This window comes from Gymnoscopelus braueri, assembly GCF_963280865.1.
Source record: "Gymnoscopelus braueri genome assembly, chromosome: 2".
In the NCBI taxonomy this organism is placed as follows: domain Eukaryota; kingdom Metazoa; phylum Chordata; class Actinopteri; order Myctophiformes; family Myctophidae; genus Gymnoscopelus; species Gymnoscopelus braueri.
In genome coordinates this window covers 27,078,741-27,100,119 of record NC_137604.1, presented here as the reverse complement: position 1 = coordinate 27,100,119, position 21,379 = coordinate 27,078,741, and the positions used below count along the sequence as shown (strand labels likewise).

The 21,379-nt window shown below is 43.7% G+C and overlaps 1 protein-coding gene across 1 annotated transcript; it reads right to left on the bottom strand.

The window, feature by feature from the left end:
* Positions 1 to 405: 405 nt before the first annotated feature.
* On the bottom strand, positions 406 to 19,617 carry klf3 (Kruppel like factor 3 (basic)). The gene is made up of 6 exons (XM_080454264.1): positions 19,481 to 19,617; positions 8,268 to 8,325; positions 6,980 to 7,622; positions 6,240 to 6,387; positions 3,145 to 3,311; positions 406 to 2,975 (listed from the first exon to the last, which is right to left on the bottom strand). The coding sequence occupies exons 2-6, from the start codon at positions 8,304 to 8,306 to the stop codon at positions 2,794 to 2,796; spliced, it is 1,179 nt and encodes a 392-aa protein (XP_080310390.1). The 5' UTR covers positions 8,307 to 8,325; positions 19,481 to 19,617; the 3' UTR covers positions 406 to 2,793.
* Between the last annotated feature and the right edge of the window lie 1,762 nt (positions 19,618 to 21,379).

The following is a 21,379-nucleotide window of genomic DNA, read 5'->3' as shown; positions in this document are numbered from 1 at the left end:
TGTCTCAATATGATTTTAATACGAAATAAATGTGAAAAAATAAATACAGCCCAACAACAATGTAAAGCGATCACAGTCAAAACTGTTTTACGCCCTCCAGTGTTGGAGCAACAAATAAGGCTCTTAATAGCTTTATTTCATTTACTCAAGTTATTAGTTAATTAGTTAATCTACCACTATACATCATTCCTAGCCATGTTTTAAAAGCATTAATGAGTGTCAGAAAAAAGTAAGGACATAATGCAGAATATGAACCCTGCTTCAAGTTTGCTGGGAATTTGTTGTGCATGTATGTTTATGCAGTTTTTTTAATCACGTGCGCGCACGCACACACACACACACACACACACACACACACACACACACACACACACACAAACAAATCAAAGTGGGAATGCGTTAAAGTTCTGCAAATATTGTCACTTTTATTAAATGTATGAATATCTTAAATGATAAAATGATATGCAAAACTGCAAATAAATCTGTACAGTATATATGTTCACAGTTTAATATGTTCCCTTTGAATTGCCAACTTAGATTAAGAGAGATAGGGGTTTCATATAGTCACAACTTTATAGAAATGTATAATATCCATTGTTATGATAGTACATCAAAACCATGCTTAATAAAAAACCTTTAATTGCCCTTTCAGTCTAATAATCACTTATAAAATATATTACAACTTATAGAATTTAGGGAGATACAAAAAGACAAAGAATGACCAGGAGAGGATATATAGATCAGTTGAGATGCTACATTCAGAGTGTGTGTGAGTGTGAGTGTGAGTGAGAGTGAGAGTGAGAGTGAGAGTGAGAGTGAGAGTGAGAGAGAGAGAGAGAGAGAGAGAGAGAGAGAGAGAGAGAGGGAATAAAAATGTCAGAAAATGACACAATACTAAGAATTACCCTGGTGAATATTTCAAATCAAGCTGATCAATCAAACCATCAATAAAGCTAAATTTATGTGACTAATAATAAATGTTTGGCTTTGGGAATGTATTTTTTTTATAAAGTGCACATTCTCCTGAAGACATACGTACAAAGCTCTTGTGTACAAAGTTTTGTTTTGTTCAACAGAAGTTGAAAAAAAAAAGTTTTGCTGCAAAACATTGCCACTTTCTCTTGCTATTTTTTGTAATAATTTATCAGTTTGCCCACATCAAAACAAAAACAAATTTTCCTACCTACCTTGAGATGTATGTTAATGACATACAAAACATTTGAAACTAGGCTAATGAAGCAGGGAATTGCTTTGCTTTCCAAAATGGACGTACTGAATAGTGGTTTGAAATAAAACCCTGCACCTTCTGGTGACCCCAAAAATAAAAGAATCAAGAGCAACTTTCCCTGCTTTACACCTTGCACCCCCCCTTTATAAAAAGTGTCATAAGATAGAAAAAGAATACCACTGTGCCACATCAAAAAAATCCAAAACAAAGATATATCATAGATACACACATACACTTGACACAAGACAATGGTAAGACATACATTTCTTTGCTTTTACCCTTAAACCAACCGACTGGTCTCTTTCCTTACTGTACAATATAATGCCCCTGCGTATCAACTTAGATTTCACATTTCTCAATGCAACGATAAGAACACTTCACTCTGTGAATGGAAGAGATCCCAAATCCACTTTCAACCCAACTAACAGAAACCCAGAAGACTACAACTGAGCTGCTTTTGTTAAGTGCCTGTTTTGTGTTGATTGTGTAGGTGTGTGTGTAGGTGTGTGTGTGCGTGCACGCGCATGTACATGAACATGAGAGAAAGAGAAAGAGCTGGAGAGAGCTCAAAAGTGTGTATACAGTCTATGTGTACAAGCTTGAAAGGGTATGTTTGATGACTTACTTCATGGTACTGCAATAAGCTGGTAGAGGCAGATGAGCTGTGCGGTACTATATACTAGCAATACAGGAAAAGTACTGGTGATGTTTGTGTATGACACAATGTATACAGTAGGTATTATATGACATATACATTCTAAAAAATGTTCCTGCTCAGGAAAACATAGACGTTTCACATTATACTGGTTTAGCTGACAGGTAAAAAAGTTTGTGTGTGTGTGTGTGTGTGTGTGTGTGTGTGTGTGTGTGTGTGTGTGTGTGTGTGTGTGTGTGTGTGTGTGTGTGTGTAATGTACTATCTTTACGTATAAAATATTATTTTGAGCGAGTTCATCTGCTTGAAGAAAATAAGAGCTTATTTGTGAAGCTTGAGAATGCTGTATGTGTGTGTGTGTGTGTGTGTGTGTGTGTGTGTGTGTGTGTGTGTGTGTGTGTGTGTGTGTGTGCTTTTCATGTAAAATGGGACATTGATGCAGTTTGGTTCTCTGGCCTGAAGAGGGTGCTGCTCTCAGACCAGCTGAGATCCTGCAGCCTCTCTGCTAAAACTTGTCTGGGCTCTTCTTTGCGTCAGAGGTCAGAGTTAGCGCCTCCATCCTGTCCATAATGTTAGAAGGATCTCCTACTAAATGTACTCAGGGAACTAAACAGGTAACAACTACATGAATACAGAAGAGGAAGGAGAGGATGCTTCAGCAGGTGGATGGAGGAATGGATGGATGGTGGGTTAGGTGGCTGGAAGGCTGACACCAGCTCTTGAAGAGGTGAAAAGGGCTTGAACCTGCACCCTGAGGAACTCCTCATTTCACTCCGCGCCCGTCCCATGGTCAAAGTCAGCTCCTAAACTCCTCAAGAAAAACGTGGTGCAGTCCACCACCACAACAACTGGCATGAGCTGTGCTAAAGTCACGTCGCGCTCCGAGGTGGTCACGCTGTGTGCGCGTGTTTTTACACCAAGAGGTGGCGTTTCTTGTGCAGAGCCAGGTGGTCGGAACGGGAGAAGCTGCGTTCACAGTCGGGACACTGGAACGGTTTGACCCCCGTGTGTTTGCGGAAGTGTCTCGTCAGTTCGTCCGATCGGGCAAACTTCCACGTGCAGCCTTCCCACATGCACTTGTACGGCTTCTCACCTTGAGAAGGACAATAAGCAGAAGACGCAGCAGATAAGCAAGGGAGAAGAATAGAAGATTAGTAAAGCTGTAAAAAAAAATACTGGTCCATAAAAGCTTTTTCTTTCAATAGACTTCAAAAGAAAAGTGCAGGGCTTTTTATTACTATACAGTATGTCAGACATCTCACCTGTGTGTGTCCTGCGGTGTGCTTTGAGGTGGGAGCTTTTAGTGTACACTTTATTACAGCCTCCAAAATCACAGCGGTGAATTCGCCTCTTCTTCAGTGAATCTGGAGAGTCGACTGGGAGCGGGTGCTTACTGCCAGAGTGGACTATTACTGATGGGTTGTTACCCCTGGGGAGGCAGAGAGAGAGAGAGAGAGAGAGAGAGGTTAGATTATGGCTTTCTATTCTGGTGTTGTCTTGGAACAGCAGGGGGTGCTGGTGTGTAATTATAGTGTGTTGATCAAAACCATCAAGAGAACCTAATTCACCCACATGATAACCTGGCCAATGCTGGGTACCGAAACCTGAACATGCTGATCGAAGCGCAGCTTGTCAGCGCAATAACCCAGACAACCTTGGGTCAAGCTTGTAATAATCAAATAAAATAGAATAGTGGAATTACACATCCAAAGGACATTACTGTAGGAAAATAACGAAGCCCTGCACATTGCGTGTGCGTGTGCGTGTGTGTGTGTGGCAGTTCAAAGCAGACGTTAAGTGTTGAAATATGAATCCTTCACAGTACAGTTCTGTGTAAAAAGGAATGTGCAGAACCCTCCAGGAAGAAGAGAGAGAATATCAGAGACCTACACACACACACACACACACACACACACACACACACACAGACACACACAGACACACACCATTACCGGAACCCATCATTACGTACATTACATACATTACAACCTGACCCATTTCTCAATGCACTCATATTTACATTGTTGATGTGTGGCTGTGTTTTGAGAGGCGGAATTGTGACAGCCATAGACACGCCCACTTCCTGTTAAAGATCCAGTTATCTGGCACAGTGACAACATGGGCCGGTAACACAACAGGCCCGAAACCCCCCTGACAACCCCAGGAGGGAGAACAGAGTACGCTCCACCTACAGTATGTACACGTTTTCTGTACCCTACGACAGTGGTTCTCAACCTGTGGGTCGGGAACCCCAGGGGGGTCCCCACATGATTTGGGGGGGGGGGGGGGGGGGTGACAGATGACAGTGAAGTGACAATTTAAGGACTTTTAAGACTTTTTTAATACCAAAAAAAACTGGTCAAACATTTGCCAAATGGTTAAATAATATAAGAAAGAGACAAAATCTGTGAAAATAGCCGATCTACAATGAGCTTGTAGATCTGCTATTTTCACAATATTTGTCTGTGGAACCAAGTCAAACTAAATGTAATGCCTACACTCCTACATTCAAAGTGCTTATCAGGGTGGGGGGTCCCCAGTTCAAGTATGATTATTTTGGGGGGGTCACGGCTTGAAAAGGTTGAGAACCACTGCCCTACGACACATATTCATTATCACTCTTCATACACATCTCACATGTTATAAGCGACCACAATGGAAATATGCTTTCAGCTTTCTTGCGTTTTATCCTTTTGATGGTGGTGTGAACATGTAAATGTAACTGATTTCCATTGATTGCATTAATTTCCTAAACTCTAACCGCTCTGTGTGGATGTACTCTTGACACAAACAGCTGTTTAAATGAATGGGAATAAAATAAAATAAGAAATAAACACTCCCGGTGTGTGCAGACCTAAAGTCTGAACTCTAAAACAGCCTCTTGAAAAGTGAGCTTGTCCTCACTTTCCATAATTTCCCTCATTGTTCTATCCTTCTGAGGACATTTGGTTCTCATAAAGATAGCTATACAAGTACACACGAATGCAAACCCATATAAGGAAGTCCTTCCACTCACACACAAACAACACATGACCCTGACCCCAACCCAACCCAACCCCCCACTCAACCACACACACATACACACACAGAAAAACAAGAACCAACTGGCAACATTCCATCATAACCGTCTCCCCTTAATTATAACTTAATTACTCTTTCTAGGAAAGAAACTTGAAGCCGGACTTGCACTTCGTCGTATGGCGGTGTCGCGTCTCGGACATACCTGATGTACAAGCCAATAGCGTGGCGAATTCGCATCGTGTCGTGGGCTTGTAGATTGGGTATGTTCAGCGCATGACACCGTCGTACGATGGAGCATACATTAGGCATTATAGAGAACAACATGAAAGAACAGGGTAAGAGGAAGATGAAGAGGAGCTGAGTAGGAGGAGGAAGTGATGAGGAGGAGGAAGAATAAGATGGAAGGATGGGGGAGGGGGAGGGGGGGTGAAGTCAGGACAATGAAAGAGGCAGGAAGTGCCAAACCGGCAGGAAGTGGAGGTGGAAGAAGGAGGAAGCGTAGGCGGCGGTGAGGTTTAGTTGTCAGACAGGCCAATACTGCAGCCGTCACATGGGTTCATTTCTACATTCTCAGAAGTGAGAATGAAATCAAGGCTCAGGATTTTGTTATGTCTCAGCCTTAAGATCTTAAATACAAAACAAATCTTATATAGATAGATCAAATCTCAAATAATATCTAACATTTATTTGGAGTTTACGAGTGCATTTTGCTACAATTGTACAGTCTACTGTATGTGAACAGAAGAATAGGAGTAATGGGTGTACACATAGACCTGTAGGTAATACTAGGTATGCATGTCTGTGTCTGGGAATGGGTCTATGTTGGTATTTCAAGTCAGTGTGTTATTTTTGTGACAGCTATTCTCTATAGCCCTTTGTGTTGTTAAATTATTCTAAACTCACCTCACCTCCCCTGCATTCCTTCAAACACTGTGACAGAAAGCATCACCTTAACACTAACTACTGTAGCGTATCAGGACAAGAAAATGGTCTACCGTGCTAGAAAGAAAAAAGATGAAGAATGGGAACTCAAATTAAATGATAGCACTTAGCCATATCTCTCCAGACCCATTCCATGTTCATACTAATTAAAATAATAAGACCCCTTTTAGCCCCATGTACAGTATTAGAACTGCATGTATGAGCTGTTGCAAAAAACAATATTAAACCAATCCATAAGAACGAAAGCGTGTGTCGTACGTGTGTGTGTGTGTGTGTGTGTGTGTGTGTGTGTGTGTGTGTGTGTGTGTGTGTGTGTGTGTGTGTGTGTGTGTGTGTGTGTGTGCGTGCGTGCATCACAACAGTGCGTGTGTGTGTATACCACAGAGTGACTCACTCGCTATAGGTACGTGGTATACTGATGACCGGGTGTGATGTCATCTCATGGCTGTTGTAGGAGTCATGAGTGTGCTCAGGGCGAGGCTCTGTTTTGATTGGCTTCTGAAGTTCAGGGGCGTCATCTTCCATGGCCTTCATGCAGAGTGCTGGGCAGATCAGACACAAAAAGATAGGTCAAGGCCTGACTACATTACGCCATGAGTGTATGCTTACATCAGGGGTGGGAAACCACCTCTTTTTCATCTACCTAGGACCTAGGTAGATGAAAAAGAGGTGGTTCTGGTAGGTCCTAGATAGGGCTATTGAGGTGATCAATTGAGTTGATCATAAACAACCTTTATTAACCATTATTGTTTAATTGGCATACATCTTTTTCTCCTCAGTTAGTCAGAATTGATCTTACCTTTAAAATTGATGTTAAATTATTGACTCATACTTTGTTATTATAAAATTATTATGTTATGTTGACTTATCTATTCCAATTAGCAGCCTATAATAGCGTTGACAAGTAGTCATAAAAGCAGTGATGGTTTTTCACACTGGCACTGGGTGATCACGCCAGCCTTGGAAAACAAGCCAAGTAACCATGTGCCTGAAAACGACACCTACCCCTGTCTTATGTAGTAACTATCCTCAGTGTTTAATTTAAACCCTCTCTGAAGGTGTAAAAAATTGACAAATGAACACTGAGGATTTTAGAGAGCGAAAGCGCTGCAGAATGACCTCTCTCTCTCCTACCTGTCTTGTGCTCCCGGCCTCCCTGCCTCTGGTGGTGATGATGATGATGATGATGATGGTGATGGTCGTCGTCGCCGGTGGCGATGCCGGGGCTGAGCATGATGGGCTGATGCAGGTGGAGCGGCGAGGGGTAGAGGACGGGGAGGGACTGCAGCACGACCGGAGACAGCATGACCCCGGACCCCTGGATGACCCGGGAGCCCGAGCCTATCAGCATGGCGGGGTACAGCCCGGCGGAGGCCGGGTGGAGCGTGATGGGAGGAGAGTGCTGAGGATGAGGGTGCTGTTGCAGGAGCTGCGGGGGGCTGCGGCGCGCCGGGGACTCGCGGCCTCTGGGGCTGTAGGGCGACGGCGGGGAGCTCCGCGAGGAGGAGGAGTAGGAGTCAGGGGAGGAGGCGGAGGAGCAAGGCGGGGACGAGACGGACGACGCCGAGGAGGAAGAGCGCTTGCTGAGCGACAGGTCCACGGGCTCCATCTGGCCGTGCGTCGCGGGGCTGCCGCCGTGTGCTTGCGAGTGCGTGTGCCTGATGGCCGCCGTGTACGCCTGTGTGTGCGTGGGGTGGTAGAGATGGGCTGTGCCGGCCAGGTGGGAGTAGATCACTCCATAGGTCTCCGGGGTCTTCACTAACGATGGGTATAGTGACTGAAGGTGAGAGAGAGAGACACACATACAGAGAGACATTGAATTAAACAAAACAATAGAAAGATGTTTTGACAACCAGAGGCAGCCAAAACATTTCTGTTTATGATTGCCCAACAGTTATGTCTATGAGCATGTGTGTGTTCATTAGCCTACTGGCTGGCAGCGTGTATCCATTGTATGCAAATGTCCGGTGTACAGAAGCCTGTTTGTCCAGGAAGAGCTGGAATGTGGGAACCAGCCTGTCTAGACTCATGGTGGTTGAGTGTGTGTGTGTGTGTGTCTTCAGATTATGCGGGTCAGGTTTACGGTTTACTGTATGGTGGTAAGAAACATGCTTGGACTTGTTGTACATGCACCAAATGCACACCTAAGAGTCCATTTAGGTCTGTTTTTACACCCTCAGTTAAGCACTTAAGTCCTATATACTTCATTTCATGACAAAGACCAAAAATAGCCGATCTACTGTACAGGCTCACAACGCATCACATCGTGGCACATTGAGAGTCTGTAGATCTGCTATTTTCACTCATAATGACACGCCCAAAATAGGGACGCCAGGTTGAAAGGTTAAATTAACCTTGTGTCTTGTGTGCTCCCTTGGTGACAAGAGGAACACACAAAAGCACGTCGTGCACGCACTCGTACCTCCATTTCTGTCTTCAGTGCGTAGTCATACATCAGCATGGCTGCAGAGGCCAAACTCCTGCAGAAAACAAGACAAACAATCATCAGTAGGTTCCACAACATAACCATTATTAATAGCGTACCCAGCATTATCTTTAAACACACCCACACAGTCACTAGGTTAATTACTGGGAGTGTGGACTAAAGCCTTCATTTATGCTTCGGTCTTACAGTAAGATCATGCCGCTCTCCGTGAATCACAGTTGAACAGTTGAAAATCTGTTATTTTTGCTTTTGGAGAGCGTTGCGCGGTCATACACAGATGTATAATTAGCCTTCGGGCTGGTCACTGTTGTGGACTAAAGTTGTCACTGTTTTTAAAGAGGTCCAAACATCACATTGTGTATATTGTGTAAAGCAAATTTTGCTATTCTGGCAACTACTGCCAATTCTTATCTACACGTACAAGGAGATGAATTGCACCACTCTCCGCTGCATTTTGCAATGAGACGCATGCAAACACCCACAGACAGAAAGAAAAGACAGACAGGTAGGTAGACAAGACAAAGAGACACTTTTTGTGATGACACCCGATTGGAATCTAGGCCTCTTTTACAAAAAAAGAAGAAAGAAGCGAGAGGGAAGTGATGAAAGGTTAACTACCATAACTATAGGTGGATTTTGAAGTTAAGTATACTGTAGTAGGAGACAGGAGGGAGTGTGTGTGTGTGTGTGTGTGTGTGTGTGTGTGTGTGTGTGTGTGTGTGTGTGTGTGTGTGTGTGTGTGTGTGTGTGTGTGTGTGTGTGTGTGTGTGTGTGTGTGTGTGTGTACAGTACAGTATATATTATGCATGTACTGTATGTACATCCCAATAAATAACTTCAGACAATTTACATACATATGTTCTGTTACGCATCCGCTCCTCCTTCTGCACACTCTCATTCCCTCCTCCACGCGTCTTATGGAGATAATGTCTTTCTCACACTGTCAAGTTTTTCATCCTCACAATTATGTGTCGTTTAACCCTTTCAGCAGCACTTAAGGCTATTTCAAAGACATGACAACATGGACAGAGTCAGAAAAGCCACACAAGATGCTGGTACCGCGAGGTCCATGGCAAGTGGATTCACAAGCTCATAATAGAACCCACACCACAGTAAAATCCTCAGTGTTCATTTAACTCAGAGAGTACATCATTTTCTACACTCTTGGAGTTACAAATTGATAAATTAAGACTGAGGATTTTACTGTGCACGAAGCCTTGAATTCATGGAGACTTTTTTTGTTTAGCTCCCGCGATGAACCCGGCTAATTTCATTTTCACTCCAGGAGCGGAGAAATCTCACACAGACGCATTAACTGTAGCGTGTGCCTGACCGCCCGGCGAGCATGCATGTGGAAAAACATAGGCATGAACGCACATGCACGCACATGCATGCACAGTCACGCACATACGCTGCCACGACCACCACCAGCTCCATCACCTGAGGCACTGTCAATTACACAGTGTTTGGAGCCGGAAAAAAAGAAAAGAAAAAGGATGAGGTTTCAAAGCTTTCAAAGATCCAGGTGTGCTTATGTTGACTGTGTGTTTGCATGTAGTATAAGTGTGTGTGTGTGTGTGTGTGTGTGTGTGTGTGTGTGTGTGTGTGTGTGTGTGTGTGTGTGTGTGTGTGTGTGTGTGTGTGTGCAATGAGCACATGTATTACAGTGCCTCTGTGTGTCTGGGTCTATGTTCACTGATGCATGAAACTCAACATGAACGTTGAAAGAATCTACCCTAAAGCCTAACGTTACCTACCGTACGTGTCAGTATGTGTGTATGTATGTACAGTATGTCACAATCCCGTACAGTACTTACTGATCTGAATTATGTGTGTGTGTGTGTGTGTGTGTGTGTGTGTGTGTGTGTGTGTGTGTGTGTGTATATACACACACACACACACACACACACACACACACACACACACACACTCACACACACACACACACACACACACACACATATACACTACTGTACATAATATATACGGTAGTGTGTGTGTGTGTGTGTGTGTGTGTGTGTGTGTGTGTGTGTGTGTGTGTGTGTGTGTGTGTGTGTGTGTGTGTGTGTGTGTGTGTGTGTGTGTGTGTGTGTGTGTGTGTGTGTGTGTGTGTGTGAGACCTGGTTAAGGTCCACAGTCAGAAGACAGGTTAGCCTTTAATTATTAACAAATGGACGAGCACACAGGCAGACACACCCAACACACACGCACGCATGCACTCGCGCACACATAAACACACACACACACACACACACACACCAGATGGGGGTCCGGGGGCCAATAGGAAAGCAGGGATGGCAGTGGTTTCATGATCAGCAGTAGGGCGTGGCTGTGACAACGCCTCACCCTATGCTTGGCTCCAATAAAACAAAAGGGACCGCAGTGAGGTGCGTGTGTGTGCGTGTGCATACTGTATACGTGTGTATTTAAGGTTACGTGTGCTAATCTGGCTTTGTGTTGTTATTCAGTATTATAGTTCAACTTGAGGTCAAGCTTTTCTTCTATTCTGGGGTAAACATACTTAGACGTAACAATATAGGCTAGGTACACAGTAAGATTCTGAGTGTTAATCTAACGTTTTGATTAGCACCCGTCCGTTATGGGTCCATTTTGACTCTCAGGGTTTTAAGTTAACACTTTCTTTACAGTGTATTAGGCAGGGTATGAATAGACAGACCATGAAGTGATAAATTAGCTATTACGCCAGCCTGTCCAACTATGTACTCGAACTAAACTGAATAATCAATTTGAATGATTGTTAAAAAATAAATCACACTTGGGAAAAACTATTTTAAAACATAGCAAAGATTGCCAATCTACAAGCTCACAACGCATCACAATCTATTTGTCGTGTACGTCAAATAGAGCTTAAGTGGTTAAATAAATATATGGAGGATTTATTTTGTGTGTCGCCGATTAGAAGTAATTAATTCTAGGCTTGAGTACTTGTCATACACATAATGTTCAACTGAATATACACAATACACCTGACATAAAATCCTATGTTGTTTGCACATCTTTAAATACAGAGTAGCATAAATGGAGCGTGAGGGCTGCAAAAGTAAAGCCCAATCAGACTAACAGATTTAGTCGATATCAATATTTGTATAAATCAATGAAATATATTTTAAAACTTTGCAGTTATTTGATTAATTGAAAAGGTAATCAATAAAAAACAGACCATGAACTTGTTGTTCTGCAGTGCATGTATCTATGTATTTAATTGTGTTTTTTGGGCAGTTTACTATGATGATACTGTGACTTTGTGCTTGTTGTTCTGTATAGTGTAGGCTACTGTAGATATAGTATAATACTGTATAGTGTCGCTTCATTATTGATGGTGCTTTTTATTATGTTCCTGTATCTGCTGTATCTTACAGTACTTTCTTTTACTCTGTATCTGTAACTTAACTGCTGTTCTGTCTCTGGTGACTGAATTTCCCCCACAGTATCAATAAAGGTCTATCTATCTATCTAACTTCTGCCCTACAGGATGCTTAGCTTGGAAAAGGGTGGATGTCCCCTTGAGGGTGAAGAGTCTCCAGCGTCTCCAATTTTGCTCTGACAACATACTTATAAAGGTTGGAGGTTTCCCAACCTCCTGAGTAAAGTCCCTTAGACAGAGTCATTTGCACAGATAAAACGTGCAATGAAAATCTAAAACGCAAACACATGCTTCTCAACAAACTCTTGCACACCAACTCTGAAGTTGCTGTCCGACAAGTGGCTCCAGCGGTGCGTTTAAAAAAATAATAAATTATCGCACCCAGTTCGAGTCCTGATTTATTTTTGGTCGCATTAAAAACTGATAAATAAAACAAATGCCATCAGACTCTGAATAAAAGGGTCTTGAGACATGAGAGCCGTCTTCCGTATACTCAGTCGGCTCTCCTCAATTCATACATTAAAATACCATAAAACACGTGCCAAACATGCCAAGCAACAGAAACTCATCACGCTCCATTCATTACACCATCATTATTTGCTTGACAGATATATTTATGGACTTGTCACCTTTCACTCAATTAATTGCAAGTAATCATGTCGTTCTTGGGCTGGGCCTTGCCCTTGAGATTTATGTTTGCGTTGTGTAGATATATGTACATGAAGGTATGTACATAACTCTTACTCTAATTATATGTCCTCATATGTCGTCATGTGCCATAAATTAAGCTGGTCTGGTACTGCAGTGGCCCCAGGTGACTTTTGAAGCTGAAAATCACTTTGAAAAGTGGAGTGACTGACAGCTACCAGATTAATATCAGCTGATAATCTAACCCGATTCCCCAGCTCCACCCAGCACACACCATACACAGTAAAAATCAGTGTTAATCCATCCATTTGTAACTCTGAGATCATAATTTGTAGATACACTCTCTGATGTGAAAAAATTAAAAAACAGCGCATCCGCACACTCAATGACAACAACGTTCTGCAGGCATCAAGATGGTAGCCTGGCATGGCCAGACTAATATCACTGCGTAGATATTAGTCTGGAATCTCTGTGTAAAAATGCCTCTGGTGTTAAACCCGCCCAATATTTGCATACTGGGCCCTGGGCACTCAGGCTTGTACTGTGTCCGGTACCTCCTATTCCACGAAATAACTCACTGACACTGTGCTTCTTCTCATGGATTCTATCTGTCATCTTTGACATTACAGGTAAGATGAACTCACTCAGTTGAAGATAATTGTGCTGTGCCTAGAAAGCCATAAGCGTGTTAGATCTGGTCCACTAGGCTGAATCTGGGGTGAAGAAGCAGATGTGGGTGAACTAGTATTTAAAATACTAACTACCTTACTGGGAGTACCAAAACTGTGGATTTGGGTTTTACTAACACTAACAATACCCTGACAGTCACAGTTAGATAAACTCAGCAAATTATGACTTTTTGCACACTCTTCTGTAGTCTCCTGCCACATTGTAGGTCAGATGTGTTGATCATCCAGGGCTATGTGAGTAGAGCTCTAGACAGACTTTTCTAGTTCACAACAGTTTTAAGCACATTCATTTTAGCACTGGGCAAAACTAAGCCATAACACAGAAACTTTACTTATGGTGTGGCTCTGCCTGTCTGTCTGTCTGTCTGTGAGTGTGTCCTGACTCCTGGGCTAATATCCCAAACTGCTGGACGGATCAGCAGCAAATGTCTTGTGCACACTGCCAGTGAAGTACAGTACCTCCTCAAAAGAAATCACGTTTTATACTTTTTGAAATATATATAACTTAAATCTTTAGAATGGAAGTCAATGGGGCTCTGATCGGGCTGAAACCTTGCCCAAATTGGAGTCACACAACGTCATAGATAAAATGTCAGAGACGATTGACGTCATAGATGGCTGATGACACAGGCTGGCTACATGAGGTCCAAGCTCCACAACGGAGCTATGCTATTCCCACGCCGTGGATCCCGAGATCCACATGATTAGATTTTTTGATCCATACACACTTTGACATGAGGCACATACTGTACTTGAAGCTATCTGAGCTGTTTCAAAATCAACACTTTATCATTTTGGGCTATGATTCAGAGCAGGTACAACTGATCTCAGACTAGTGTTGGACAACAGCAGTTCCTATAAGACATAAGAGAACTAATGCACGCACGCGCACACACACACACACACACACACACACGAAGGAACTGCCTCCTGCTGCTCCTATTTGGTAAATATGAAGCTATACCTGAGTCATAAACTCTAGGGGAATATTTGCTCTGCCGTGCACATAATGTGGGTGTGTGTTTGCGTGTGTCAAGTGTGGTCTGCAAATATTGTCTCTCTGGGTCAGTGGAACTACTGTGTACTCCACCCCCAACCCACTCGGCAAACACTTACTACATCTCTCTCCACCCATAGTCTCTGGCTCCATCTTTCCTTATCTCCCTCTGGTTTCCTGCATCTCTCTATCACAGTGCTTCTCTCCACCTTTTCTGGATCAGGGCCCACTTGAAAATGCGTTCGCGGCCCACCCATCTGACCACTCTGGCGGCAGTCGTTCGGGCTGCCGTGTTAAGTGGTCAGATGGGTTGGCCGAGGGCATTTTCAGAGCATGTTTATTTATAATGGTCAATCGTGTTCCAGTTTGGATCAATATACTTTAAGTTGCTATTCATCACAGTGAAAAACTCATTTTTCAAGGTTTTAAATAAAAGATACCATGACATTTCTTTTTACATATCCCACTGTTTGGGAAACACCGTTTCCCAAACAGTGGGTCGGGACCCATGTTTGGGTCGTGGACCAATCTTTATGGGTCGCAAGTAAATATCCCCTTTTGTTCGTTGAAAAAAAAGGGGATACATTAAAAAAGATTTCAAAACTTTTCATGAATTAAAATCAATTCCAAAATGTTTCAAAAGTATTTCATAAATTAAATAATTTCTATAAATACATAAAAGAAACGTTTAAGAAGTTTGTAGATCTGCTGTTTTCACAAGTTTGTGTCCCGGGCAAACATCTAATTTCTCCTTTGGGTCTTGAGCTAAAAGGTTTGGGAACCACTGCAATAGAACATGCATTATGACATCTGTCTTGGTCTCAATCTCTCTCTCTCTCTCTCTCTCTCTCTCTCTCTCTTTCTCCCTCTCTCTCTCTCTCTCTCTTTCTATGTGAAAAGAGCCAAGCATGAATGATATAAAACATCATGTCTGAAGGGGAAAATATTGCGGCTTTAAGTCCCTGGCTACTGACTCAACCACACACGTGCACAGACACACACACACAAAAAGTTTCTGCTTGCTCAACAGAATACACACACACTAAATCACTGAAAGTCTAAATTATCACATGCACGCATGCACAAGCACATACACCCACACACGAGCACGTATGCACGTATGCACACACACACACACACACACACACACACACACACACACACACACACACACACACACACACACACACACACACACACACACACACACTCTAATGGCAACAGGCTGGAGATGATGAGATCACCAGAGAGACCAGAAACCTCCAGACAACAGTTTTGTCCAAGAACACTAGGCCTAACCCCCTCCTCCCAACACACACACACACACGCACACAAGACCCTTATGCCACAGCCTCTGATTCTATCTGTGTCTTATTTTACCCCCTATTTTCCACATTTGCTTTTTCTCTGACTCTTCGAGTCCAATTCCACAGTACTTCAGCCCCATTCTATCCTTGTTCATTTCAGTTCTCATGTTTAGTGTCTTTATCAAGTAATTAGGCTCCTCCGTTTGTTAATAATAATAATGACAATGCAAACGTGCAGTGTTTGACAATAGAGAAACATAGCTGCATTACAGGACACTCCGGCGCTCGTAAAGTATTGCTCCGAGTGTAGAAATGGACCCAAGTGATCCCAAAATGTGTTGCCTTTGACAATGAGGATTTTATTGAGCAGTCGTGGAAGTCGCCACTTATTCGTTCAAACTGCAAGGCACTTTGTTTGCCTTGTTCCTCAAGGATCTCCATTAGCTGACATGTGGGCCTCAAGCTACAAGCTTCCTCTATCTCACTCCTCTCTGACCTCCTTGACCACACACACACACACACACACACACACACACACAGACAGTTAAGGCTCATTTATACTTTGTCAAACAACAATGTTGCCGTGCAACATTTTTGTCGTATGATACACGTATGAATTAGCCCTGGCCTTGTATAGCTCCACACTCTTCGGATTGAGCTCACTACAGTCAAAGTGGTTCTCAAAGTGGGGTCTGGGGACCCCCAAGGGGTCCTTGAGGGGCTTCCAGGGTGTCCCCAGCTAAATTATTGGTATGGGCCTAATGTATGCTAAACCGGGGATCCTTGAAATGAAAAGGTTTGAGAACAACTGCTATAGAATCACTTCTCTTGCAATCAAGCTCTCACATTAGCTTCCCTTCCTATTTCCAACCCATACTGTAGCTCACTCCTTGGGGCCCTCTGACCGACCCCCCCCCCCCTCCATTTCTCCAGTATAGCTCCCTAATCTCTAGTTTGGGCTCCCTTGTTCATTCCTCCCATCCCTCTGGCCCCCCGGTGCACCACAGCCCCCCCTCAGCTCCTCCACAGCAGACTGTGAGGCTGCCGGCCTGGAGTCCTCAGGGATGAGGCTGGCTGGAGAGCCAGAGGGGGGCCGTCAACAGGGGAGAGGAAACAGGATCTATCAACACCACACTCGCACGCACGCACACACGCATGCACGCACGCACGCACGCACATTTCCACATTTAAAGTAGACATGATACTCAAAACACAAGCTGAGAGCGCGACTATCACGCCAACGTACTGTATAGAAAATGGATCCAAAAGAGTGTGTGCATCATGAACACACGCACACAACACACACGCTCGCACACCTTGTACCACAGTTGTCTAGGACAGTGAATGTTTTGAGGCTTTCCAGACACCTGAAGACGGAGGTGAAGAGAAAACGAAAGAGGATGCCAGAAACAGAGAGCGAGAGAGCGAGAGAGAGAGAGAGCGCAGCGGAAGCCATCACAGTTTAGTCTGACTGTTATTATTTCCACACTGTGTGAAGGGTTGGGGGGGGTGTAGAGGAGGGGAGGGGGAGAGGAGGAGAGAGAGGCCATATGGGGGGGTGCTGCTGCAGGGGGCCTGTGGTTTCCTGTCTGAGCCCCTCTCCCTCCCTTCCTCGACCCCAAAAGAATGAGAGGGGAGAGAGCGAGAGAGAGAGGGAGAGGGGGGGGGGGCAGAAGAGGGGGGGTGGAAGAAGAGGAGGAACGAGAAAGAAAAATAGCAACCCCTGACCAAACTATGTCAAAATGGAAATGGAAAGAACGAAGCAGAACGAGAGACAGAGGGGAAGAAAATTCAGCGGGTTTTCAACCAAAATATGACAAAACTCCAACAAACCTCAAACATGGAGGGGGGTGTTGAAGGGGGAGGGGGGGTCTGTTCAGACATAGTGGCTCAATTCCGTGGTTAAAAAGCTGTAACACACACATGTCGCAAGTGTGTGTGTGTGTGTGTGTGTGTGTGTGTGTGTGTGTGTGTGTGTGTGTGTGTGTGTGTGTGTGTGTGTGTGTGTGTGTACAATGGTTGTGTAACTAACTTGTTTATGACTGTCTGGGAGGATCATGGTGTCCTTACTTCTAATGGAGAATTACCAACTATCCAGCATCCAGGAGTTTAATGTTTAGCCCTAATGTTCCCTAGGACATGCCCTTTGAGCAGAGAGAGGAAGAGTGTGTGTGTGTGTGTGTGTGTGTGTGTGTGTGTGTGTGTGTGTGTGTGTGTGTGTGTGTGTGTGTGTGTGTGTGTGTGTGTGTGTGTGTGTGTGTGTGTGTGTGTGTGTGTGTGTGTGTGTGTTGTTCCGCCAGATAACATCAGCATGTTGATTCAGGAAAAGAGGCGTAGAGGTGGGTGGGGTGTTTGGATGCGTGTAGTGTACGTAGCGTTTGTGTTTGTGATAATAGGAGAAAACTAAAGAAAGAGAGAGAGAGAGAGAGAGAGAGAGAGAGAGAGAGAGAGAGAGAGAGAGAGAGAGAGAGAGAGAGAGAGGCACAGAACAAGGGATAGAAAAGAGTGAGAGAGAGGTCACCCTTGTTCCACCCTTCCACCCCCCACGTCCCTCTCTCCTCCCTTCATTCTCCTCCCTCTCTCTCTCTCTCTCTCTCTCTCCAGGCTCTAAACAGGATAAGGGCTTCATGTGCCAAGTGGAATGTGTGACGCAAGCCTCAGCCTTGAAACAAAGCACAGGAAACAGAGAGAGAGAGAGACTGAAAGAGCAAGAGAGAGAGATATGGAGAGAAAGAGGTGTTGATTTTGTTTTAAAGGATGGAGTGACATAAGAAGAAACAACAGAAGAAAAAAATTACTCTGATTTAGGTTAATATAAATGAAATATGTTTGCGCACACACACACACACACACACACACACACACACACACACACACACACACACACACACACACACGTCATTACCAAGCCTATTTTGTGTGCACACAAACAATCACATTCTCCATGCTGCAATGCTGTAGCTTATTCCCAACTCCTAGCTGATTCTAACATTTTTAAAGAGAGACTATGTTATACCTATGTAATAGCCTAAGCAGGCATGAGCAGTTTGTCAAAGTAAATACCTGCACGAAAAATAGCCTCTGCAAAGGTAAAATATGAGGACAGGACAGGTAAGTTCAGTAGATGCACAGAAGAGTAGTAACGGCATACAGAAGTAGTTGCAGGTAGTACAGTGGTAGTCTAGTAGGAGTAACAGTAGTAGTCAAGCAGGCTACAGTTACAGTGGTAGGATGTGGTTGCTATATATAGCACTGATGACTCAGGTGATCAATCAGCTCAATCAGCTCATTGGTATGATAGACAGCATAAAACAGTCCACATTGACCTTTTAATCAGTGTGTTCTTAAAACACAGCTGGACATTAGTTAGAACAACCCATTCTGGTTATGCTTAACTGTTTTAGGCTAATGAATGTAGGTCGAATTAAAGTTGAAAAACTTGATCATAAACTTGTTGAATAATATTATTTTCCTAAATTAGCCTATAGACTACAGTGAAAACACAGCCACTGTGTATATATAGCCTATATTACATTATATTAGGCTATACTGTATATTATTTCTATATTGTAATATTATTTATACAACAAAAATGAAATAAACGCAAATAGGCTATATGCCTAAATGACAATAAGAGTAGATCTGTCTCATCATGTTATATCCCGCAAAAACCCAATGAACACGAATCTATTCCACTACGCGAAGGGTCTCGTTTACATACAGTATAGCCCACTGGTTCACAAACTTTTTAGCGCAAGACCCAAAAGAGAAATTAGTATGCCCGGCGGTACCCAAACTAGTTAAAATAGCAGATCTACAAGCTCACAGCTTAGCCGCTTTGTGAGTTTGTAGATCGGTTATTTTCGCTACTTCTAAAACATTTGTTTTCTAATTTATGGAATGTCTTCTTCATTTTTTAAATGTATTATAATTTATTCATGAAACTATTTTGACAAATCATTGGATTTTTTTTGTCATTCATGAAAAGAAACGTTTTTTTTTTTAATGTTTTGACATTTACTCGTGACCCATAAAAATTGACCCGTGACCCACAAATGGGTCCCCAAGCCACTGTTTGGGAACCAGTGCAGTAGCCTACTCATCATTTCCCCCATGAAACACACAACAAGCACACAAACTCTCTGACAGAATGTCAAACTTACTTTCCAGATCGTACGGTGTGTGGAGGAGGACAGTGACACGCCAGCCAGGTGGCCTCTATTCCAGGTTCTTCAGAGCAGCTGTATGTGGGTAAAACTCGGGTCCCAACGGTTACGGGTGAAACAGTGACGCAGGCAAACGGCTCTGATCGCTGGTGACACTGACATCCGTCACCCAGAAACACAGCCGAGACGTTCGAGAGTGATCGATCGCGACAAAACTTCCCCAAGTTACGAAACTCCTCTCTTCCTCTCTCTCTCTCTCTCTCTCCTCTGTTGTCGTTGAGACACTGCTGTGTGTATGTGTGTTGTGTGTGCGTGTATGTATGTGTGTGTGTGTGTGTGTGAGAGTGTGAGTGATCTGTGAGCTTGTTGTCACATGATCTCTAGTCTGTCCATGGGTCGGGCCGCTGGGCGGGACCGGGGCGGCAACGCAGGAGGCGAGGGTGGGACAGACAGTAGAGGCCTTGTGTGTGTGTGTGTGTGTGTGTGTGTGTGTGTGTGTGTGTGTGTGTGTGTGTGTGTGTGTGTGTGTGTGTGTGTGTGTGTGTGTGTGTGTGTGTGTGTGTGTGTGTGTGTGTTGCGTGCGTGTGCGCGTGTGTGTGCGCGCGCGCGTAGTCTCTGTGTGTGGCAGAGCACCATCTGGAGAAGGAAGAGGAAGGCCTGGGTGTGACAGACTGACAGCAAACAAGCAAGCTCTTCCCAGAAAGAACTACATAGCTGTATTATTATGTTATTATTGTCAGCAAAGGCTCTATAGTCCTACAACACAGACACACTGAGATTGGGAGAGAGACAGAGAAACAGAGACCCAGGTTGAGGATAAGAGAGACACAAGAACAAAACACAGCCCATTTTAACCACTTATAGCCCATATGGGTAACCGGAGTCCCTCAGGGCTCAATACTAGTGTATTTTCTGTTTTCTGTTATTGTGGGGAAAGCTTTCGCTGAAAATAGCCGATTGACTTTCCCCACAATACTGATGCTGGGGTTAGTAAAAGTTGGAGGAGACAAATCTTAACAGGTGTTGTTGTCTGTTCACCCCCCCCCCCCCCCCCCCCCCAGCCAGTCATAAAGCAGCATATATACACTACTACAGTATGTCATTACAACTGTAAAACACCACAACACACACCTCTGTTTCCAGATGACACACACCTTCGCAGTGAAGCGTAGCGGTGTGTATTTATTTATGGGGAGGTCAGTTGTTTTAGCAGGCTGGCAGGCTGGTTAAAACAAGTCACAGCTATGACAGCAGAGCGGCTCTGACATGTCATGCATGGTTGGCTTCTATAAGACTCTGAACCTATTTGTTCTGTGAAAACATCCACTTAGGCTTATGTCTGATTTATACTTGGTTGAACTTGTGCATCGAGTTGCGCAGACGCGCACCAAAAATAACGGTCTACTATAAGCTCACGGCTCATAGCAGGCATTGTGAGCTTGTAGATCGGCTGTTTTTGGTCAATCAATCGATCAATTGATTATGATTCAAGGCTTTAAAGAAACAATACCATGATTCCTATTTAACATAATATTTTTTAAATATTAATGTTATTATCATTCAAATCTTCGGCCCTCCAGTGGTCCCCGGCCCACAGGTTGAGAACCACTGCCTTAGATAACTCAGTATGTATAAATCAGTGGCGTCAGTTCAGCAAAAGCTAAGGTATGGCAAGGTTAGGGTTGCCAACTCCCAGAGATTGAAATAAGGGACACCTATCCTGGGCGCGTGGCAAAGCCGCGCGGCCGAATTGTTTTTGGGGGTCAAAACCCCTGAAATGCATTTAAAACTATGCATTATACCTATAACACAATACAAACACAATGGTCTTACACCTGCATTAGGCTACTATTCATGATTTCTTTTTTTAAATCATTTTTCTTTTTTTTTGAGCCA